General features: G+C 65.8%; 1 protein-coding gene across 1 annotated transcript; it reads left to right on the top strand.

Annotated features, from left to right (window-relative positions):
- Nucleotides 1–736: 736 nt before the first annotated feature.
- On the top strand, nt 737–1795 carry LOC123988728. The gene has a single exon (XM_046289479.1). It carries the CDS (start codon nt 737–739, stop codon nt 1793–1795), a length of 1059 nt encoding a protein of 352 aa, XP_046145435.1.
- The last annotated feature ends 6372 nt before the right edge of the window (nt 1796–8167 follow it).

Genomic DNA, 8167 nt, shown 5'->3' with positions numbered 1-8167 from the left:
ACTGGCGGCCTGGTACTCGAAATACCGGGCGAGGAGCGCACCGAGAGGGCGGCTGCGCTAGCCGGTCGCCTTCAGGAGGTGTTCGAGGGCACCGAGGTCCGGGTGTCTCGCCCCATGAAAATGGGCGAGATGAGGATTTCGGGCCTCGATGACTCGGTGACCCCAGTGGAGGTTGCGGCAGCGTTGGCCGCTGTGGGGGGTTGTGCCCCAGCCGATCTAAATGTCGGGGAGATCAGAATCTCCCCGGCGCGGCTAGGCACTGTCTGGGCAAAATGCCCCCTGACGGCGCTTAAAAAAATAGCCGCCTCCAGGAGGATCCTGGTTGCCTGGTCGTCAGCCAGGGTCGAGGCGCTGCCGGCGCGGCCTTTGCAGTGTTTCCGCTGCCTCGAAAAAGGCCATGTGAGGCAGCGGTGGACGTGCGTGGTGGATCGGTCCGATCGCTACTATGTTTGCGGCGAGTCGGACCATAAGGCCGCCACATGCAGCGCCTCCCCGCGGTGCCCCTTGTGCACCGACTTGGGGCGAAACGCGGGGCACCGGTTGGGGGCGAAGTCGTGCGCCCCCAGGTCCCGGAGGCCCAATAAGGAGAAGGGCGCCGTCCAGGGGGGACTAGCACCCCCCAACAGGCGCAGCAGCAGCCAACTAAGGCTGCTGCGCCTAAGAAGAAGAGGGGTGGCAGGTCCGCCACCCCAAAAGGAGGTAGGGCCGTGGATGCGGCCTCTCCCTCCAAAAAGCAATGAGGCCTAAAGGGCCCATAATACAGGGCAACCTGAACCACTCGGCCAGGGCGCAAGATCTTCTTCTGCATCACCTGGCCGAGTGGAAAATAGCGCTGGCTGTGGCCGCGGAGACGTATCGAGTCCCGGACAGACACGACTGGTTCGGGCATGACAGCGGCTCCGTGGCAGTGATTGGCACCGCCTTTGCCCCGCCCCCTACGCTAATAGAACGGTGGCGGAGGTTTGTGGCGGTGCTCTGGTGCGATACCGCGGTGGTGGGCGTCTACTGCCCGCCCAGTTGGTCCCTCGCGGCGTTCGAAGAGTGTTTAGGTCGGGTGGGAGATGTAGTCTCCTGTTGCTACCCCCGACCGGCACTCGTCCTCGGGGATTTCAACTCCCATGCCCAATCGTGGGGGTCCCCGAGGACTGACGCGAGGGGTGAGGCGGTACTCGAGTGGGCGGCGGAATTCGAGCTCTGGCTGCTGAACCGGGGCTCGGTCAGCACCTGCGTGCGCGCTCGGGGGGAGTCGATCGTTGACCTATCGTTCGCGACTCCCTCGGCTGCACGCATGGTGCAGAGTTGGAGGGTGGTGGAGGAGGCGGAGACGCTTAGCGATCATCGCTACATCCGCCTCGGTTTCTCCACCCCCGAACGTCGCCCGCCGAGCGGCCCACCGCCGCTGAGATGGGCGCTGAAGAGGCTTGACAGGGACGCGCTGATGGCCGCAGCCCTCGCTGTGACCTGGCCGGAGCAACCGGTCGGTCCAGTTGCGGATTTAGGGGAGGAGGTAAAATGGTTCCGGGGCACGATGAAGGCGATCTGTGACGTCGCCATGCCCCGGGCCAAATGCCTCCCCAGACGGGCCGCCTACTGGTGGTCGGGCGAAATCGCCGACATTCGGCAGAACTGCAACGTCGCCCGACGCCAGTGGCAAAGGGCCCGTCGGAGAAGGAACCGCGACCCAGCGGGGGAGGAAGAGCTGTACGGGTGCTACCGTTGTATTAGTGGTAGCTCTGCAGCTGGCCATCAGGGAGGCCAAGTCTCGGGCATGGCAGGAGCTCCTCGGCTCTCTTGATGCCGATCCGTGGGGGCGCCCTTATATGTGGGCAATGGGCAAACTAAGGCCCTGGGCGCCCCCCGTGACGGAGAGCCTAGACCCCCAGTTCTTGGGGCAGATGGTGGACACGTTGTTTCCTCGTGACGACGGTAGCCACCCCTGGCCCCCGCCGGTCCAAGTGGAATGGACCGACGACATGGGGATCACAGAGGGGGAGCTGGCCGAGGCCGTTAGGCGCATGGGGGCTCGGAACACCGTTCCGGGCCCCGACGGCGTCCCCGGCCGGCCCTGGGTATTGGCCCTGCGCGTCCTTGGACCGCGATTGAGACGCCTCTTCAGCGCCTGTCTTAAGGAGGGTGTATTTCCCTCCGCATGGAAGGTTGGACGACTGGTCCTGCTAAGAAAGGAAGGACGGCCCGCGGAGAGTCCCTCCGCGTACCGGCCCATAGTTTTGCTCGACGAGATCGGGAAGCTTTTAGAAAGCGTTATAAGCTGACCGCCTCGCAGAGCACCTATCCCGGGTAGGCCCTGATCTGGCCGGGTCGCAGTACGGTTTTAGACGGGGGCGCAGCACCATCGATGCGATCGACTCGCTGCGCTCCCAATGCGACTCGGCCACGTCCCGGGGTGGGGTGGCGTTGGGCGTTTCACTCGACATAGTGAACGCCTTTAACACCCTGCCCCATGGGGTGATAATGGGGGCACTCGCTGAACATGAAGTGCCCCCAGTACTGAGAAGGATGACCGGGGACTACCTACGGGATAGATTCATCGAGTATGTGGGCCGGGACGGACATGTCTATCGGAGGGACGTCGATGAGGGTGTACTCCAGGGGTCACGTTTGGGGCCCCCATTGTGGAATGTGGGGTACAACCCAGCTTTGCGGGTCGTGGTCCCGGACGGTGTAAGCATTATGTGTTTTGCAGACGACACACACATGTTTGCCACCGACCGGGACTGGGGCAGGACCAGTCGTCTAGCGGAGGTTGGCGTGGCTGCCGTCGCAGCGGCGATCCGGAGGCTGGGGCTACAGATAACGCTCCACAAGACCGAGGCGATGTGGTTTTACTCGCCTCGGCGTGGGGTTGCACCGCCGCCCCAGTCTTGGATCGGGTAGATGACACCAGGGTCCAGGTGGGTGAAGGGTTCCAGTATCTTGGCCTCAACCTGGACAGCCACTGGCACTTCGAACGGCATTTCGACCGCCTTGCCCCCCGATTAGACATGGTAGCAAACGCCCTTGAGCGGGTGCCGCCGCAGGGCGCCGGGTCTTGGGCCTCGGTCCCTATTGCATGCGGCCCGAGGAGTGCCGTCATCGGGTGTGGCCCCCGATGGCGGCAGAGTTTGGCACGTAGGGGAAGGGCCTAAGCTAGACCCTCCCCCGAGCAACGCGGCGTCAAGGCGCCATGGGTGTTTGGGCCCCGGTGTTGTTCGTCAGAGGTCCCGAGGCCCTCCCCAACACCCAGCGTAGGCCACCGTGGTGGTTTTAGCCGGTAAAAATCCGGCACTACCTTCGGCTCCTCCGCAGGGGGGCTGGGGGCGTCTTTCGAAGATTTCCCCCACGTAAAAAAAAAAAAAGGTTCCACGGACCGGGCCAGGTGTACTGGCTGGGCGGGGAGGTGATACCCCGACGTGGCGCGTCCCCAGGTGGCGGATAGGGGGATGCTCGCCATGCACTTTTCGGAGTGCACGTGGGGTAGGAGTGAAATAAAATAGCTCCCGCGGACCAAACACCAAGGGAAGGAAAACCCATCAAAACCTTCCCTGTGACTGGGGGATACAATACAGGCACGGTGACCCCTGCCTGTCGTAGGAGGCGACTAAAAGGGGGGCGCTTGCTGCTGTCGAAGTAGACTCGCAGATGACCCGGGGTGATGCCGGTGGGATCTACGGATCCTGGCAGGGCCTCCCTTGCCGGTAAGGCCTGGGTCGAAGAGGCGAAAAGGTGGCTGCAGCGTCGTTGAGTTCTCCAGGGGCCAGGCTGCGTGGCGGTCTGGTGCGGGTAGCGAATCCGGAGTGCCCAAGCAATTATACCGTAATGCAGTGGTCACCTTTCGCTGGAACGGGAGGCTTGCATTAACCGGCCGGCCTGCGAGGATGACAATCTCTTCAAAAATCCCTAGCCCCAAGCTGCGGCACGCGGTGAGGAGGGTGCCCTTGAAGTTAGCACCAGGGGTGGCTGGTAGGTGCACCAGTCGCTAGCGACCAACCTTATCTGCCTTACCCAGGTAAGGCGGCTCTGCCTGGGCGGACCTAGGATCCGACCTACTCGTGGGACGAACATGGAAAATTCTACAAACCAAAAACAAAACGCAGGACGAGATGAAACGATGACAAATCAGGCAAGGGAACCTCACACGGTCAGGTCGGCGAGGGATGAGGAGACGGCGCAGCCGGGGCCCAGGAGGGCCGCGGCTCCCGCTCGGGCCAGAAGGGCGCGACCCATGTCGACGGGATCAACCAGGGGCAGCAGGGCTTCTTCTGCTGCCTCTGATAGGGGATTCTGGCGACAGCCGGTTGACAGCGAGGAGGAGTCGGATGGGTCGGTGATCACGGTGCCGCCCACGACTCTCAGCACCTCGGCTGCGGCAAAGTGGGGACGCCCCCATACATCGGGGGACTACGTGGTCCTTGCCGCGAAGAACGAAGAATTCCTGCGCCTACAGCGGGAGGGGATGGAGCTCCTGGCAACTAGGGAGCTACTGGACGTCGGCCCGGCCCCGCGCCAGCCAAGCCGGTCGGCCCTGAAGCTGAGGGAGGCAGAGGAGATTGCGCGGGAGGTGCCCCACCTCCCCTCGCCAGACCTTGTGGCTCGCGCCATGGAGGGCGCCGTAAAGGTCGAGAAGGTCGCGGGGTGCTCCAAAAACGTGAAGGGCACGTGTGTCCGTGCCCTCAGGGAGGCATCCCGCGACGTGAAGGCGGTCGTAAACGAGCTGGGGCTGAGGGCCGCGCGGCATCGCGACGACCACGAAACGGAGGAGCTCAGGGACCAATTACAGCTCCGCGACGCCAAAATAGCGTCACAAGCGGAGGAGATTCCGACGCTGCGGCGGGAGCTGGTCGCTCTGCGCGAGAGGCCCCCGGCGGTAGAAGCCCCGGCCGCCCCTGGCACCAGGAAGGCGTCGCGGCCGGCGTCCCCGCTGGAGCAGGAGGCCCGGCCGAAGAGGAGCTGTCGGAGGGCTACCACGTTGGAGGAGACGGAGGACCCCGCCCCGGTGCGTTCACTGTCGACTGCCGCGACCGCAGGGGGGCGGGCCGTGGACGACCCCGCCGAGAACGATGCCCCGGCTGCCAAGGGCGGGGGCCGGGGCGTCGGGGACGGCCGCGCTCATGGATGGCATCGCTGCCCTCGTCGCGCGGAGCGCGGCCGACCTCTGGCGGGAGCTCGTAGGGGAGCGGGCTCGGCCCCGCACCCCGGCGGGCGCCGCCGGTTGTCCCCCTCCTGTCACCTCTGGACGGCAGGGGAAGGGGCAGAGGCAACAGCGCGGGGATCCCACGACATCCGGGGGAAGTCCGCAGCCCCAGAAATAGGGTTCGGGGGCGGCTGGGACTCGCGCGCCTTCCCGCCCTACGGCCTCCTCCGGCTCGTCCGTTGCCGACAGGATGGCAAAAATCCAGGAGGACCCCTGCCAGGAGACTGAGGCGTGGTCCAAGGTGGTAGGCCGCAAAGCCATGAAGACAGAGGCGGCGAAGACGACGGGTGTGGAGATGGCCCCCCCCCCTCCTCCGCCGCCGGCGAAGAAGACGGGGAGGAGGACGACGGCTGGGACGAAAAATCCCCCGGCCGTACGAAAGGAGGGAACCGCGGGGGCAAGGCGGCAAAGGAGGGAACAAAGAAGCCCCAACTCGCCCGCCCCCCCACAACCTCGGCGGTCACACTAACGGTCGCGCCCGGGGCGAAGATCACCTGCTGTGAGGCCATGATCAAGGCCAGGCAGGAGGTCGATCTCGCGGAGATCGGCATCACCGCTCTCCGGCCCAGGCGCGCGGCTACCGGCGGTCTCGTCCTGGAGATCGCCGGGACGGAGAGGGCGGCAAAGGCGGCGGCCCTGGCTAGCCGCCTCCAAACTGTGTTCCGCGGGTCCGATGAGGTTAGGGTGGCGTGCCCAGTTAAGATGGGCGAGATCCGCCTCATCGGGCTCGACGATTCGGTCACCCGGGAGGAGGTAGCAGCGGCGGTGACAACCGGAGGAGCCTGCACCGCGGAGGATGTCAAGGTGGAGGAGATTCACGCCCACCCCGTGGCCTGGGGAGGGTCTGGGTGAGGTGCCCCCTAACCGCAGCCAACAAGGTCGTCGACGCGGGGAGGCTGAGGGTCGGCTGGTCCTCAGCACGGGTCGAGGCCTTGGCGGCTCGCCCCCTGCAGTGCTACCGCTGCCTGGAGACTGGACATGTCAGGCAGCGGTGTCCCTGCGGGGTCGATCGTTCGGGTCGCTGCTTCAACTGCGGCGATCTGGGCCATCGAGCCAGTGGCTGTACGGCCCCGCCGCCGTGCCCCCTTTGCACCGATTCAGGGCGGCCCGGGGGGCACAGGATGGGGACCAGAGGATGCCCGTCGGTCTCCGCGAAGAAAGGGCGGAAGAAGTCCGCCAAAAAGACGAGCGCGAAGCAGTCCCCGGCTGCATCGCCCACTGGGGTAGCGGGCCCCAGCAACGCAGGAGCAGCTGTGGAGGCAGCGGTGGAGCCGGCGCGCAATGGGGCCTAAGCTTCCTTTCCTGCAGGCCAACATCAACCACTCGGCCGGGGCGCAGGACCTTTTGCTACAAACCCTGGCCGAGTGGCAGGTTGAGGTTGCGGTGGTGTCGGAGCCGTACCGCGTACTGGACCGACCCAACTGGTTCGGCGACGCGGCGGGCTCCGTCGCTATCATCCTGGGAGTCGGCACGTTCCCCCGCTCGCCGATGTCTTAGCACGGGTTTCGTGGCCGTTGACTGGGGGGGCGTAGCAGCGGTGGGCGTGTACGCGCCACCCAGCTGGTCTCTGGAGCGGTTCGAGGAGTTCCTGGATCAGGTGGGGAGCATTGTGGTTAGCTCCCACACACGGCCGACGTTGGTCCTTGGGGATTTCAACTCCAAGGCCGAAGCCAGGGGGTCCCCGAGGACCGACGCGAGAGGAGGGGTGGTTCTGCTCTGGGCGGCTGGCGCGTGGCTCCTGCTCCTGAACAGGGGCTCTGCCAGCACCTGCGTTCGGGCTCAGGGGGATTCCATTGTGGATCTGGGCTGGGCGTCCGGGCGCATGGTGCAAAATTGGAGGATGGCGGCGAGGGAGACGCTGAGTGATCATCTATACATCGCCTTCGGCTACTCCCTCCCCGCCACCCCCGGCCGGCGCGTGGCTCGCCACTGCGTCGCTGGGTGCTGAGGAGGCTGGACAAGGACATGCTGATGGCCGCAGCCCTTGCCGTGGCCTGGCCAGCTCTTCCGGCCGGGTCGGTCGCGGACGTTGAGGGGGAGGCGAAGTGGTTCCGGCATGCGATACCGCCATGCCCCGGGCCCCGCGCCTGCCCCCCGGAGGGCGGTGCACTGGTGGTCGGGCGACGTTGCGGATCTCCGATGCGAGTTTCAGCACGCCCGGCACCAGTGGCAGCGCGCCCGAAGGGTTCGAGTTCGCGACCCGGCGAGGGAGGATCTGCTGAGGAGCACATACCAGGTCTTCGTGGTAGCCCTGAGGCACGCCATCAGGGACGCGAAATCCCGGGCGTGGGAGAGCTCCAGGGCTCTCTGGACGAGGACCCGTTGGTGCGCCCTTACAGGATGGTGATGGGCAAGCTCCGAACACGGGCGCCCCCGGTATCGGAGAGTCTGGACCCCCAGCTGCTGACGCGGGTAATAGACACCCTCCTCCCACGTTTCGGGGGAACGTCGCACCCGCGCCACCAGCAAGGGCAGGCGGAGGCCGTCGCCGGGTCTGACGACCTGGGGGTCACAGAGGAGGAGCTGAACGATGCCGTCAGAAGGCTCGGGGCCAAGGACACCGCCCCGGGCCCGGACGGCATCCCCGGCCGCGACTGGGTTGTCGCGTCCGACATCCTAGGTCCGAGGCTGTGCCGCCTCGTCAGCGCCGCTTTGGAGCAGGGGGTGTTCCCCTCGAGTTGGAAGGAGGGGCGGCTGGTCCTCCTCCGAAAGGACGGACGGCCCGCAGATTCTCCTTCTGCGTACCGGCCCATTGTGCTGTCGGACGAGGTGGGAAAGCGCTTCGAGCGTGTCATCGCAAACCGCCTCGTCCACCACCTGTCGAGTGTTGGCCCCGATCTGGCCGACATCCAGTTCGGGTTTCGCGAGGGTCGCAGCACCATCGACGCTATCCAGCGGCTGCGCACCCTCGCCGAGTCGGCCGCGTCCCGGGGTGGGGTGGCGCTGGGCGTCTCCTAGGACGTTACAAACGCGTTC

This window comes from Osmia bicornis, unplaced genomic scaffold, assembly GCF_907164935.1.
Source record: "Osmia bicornis bicornis unplaced genomic scaffold, iOsmBic2.1, whole genome shotgun sequence".
Classification (NCBI taxonomy): Eukaryota; Metazoa; Arthropoda; class Insecta; order Hymenoptera; family Megachilidae; genus Osmia; species Osmia bicornis.
This window is presented reverse-complemented; position numbering and strand designations above follow the sequence as displayed.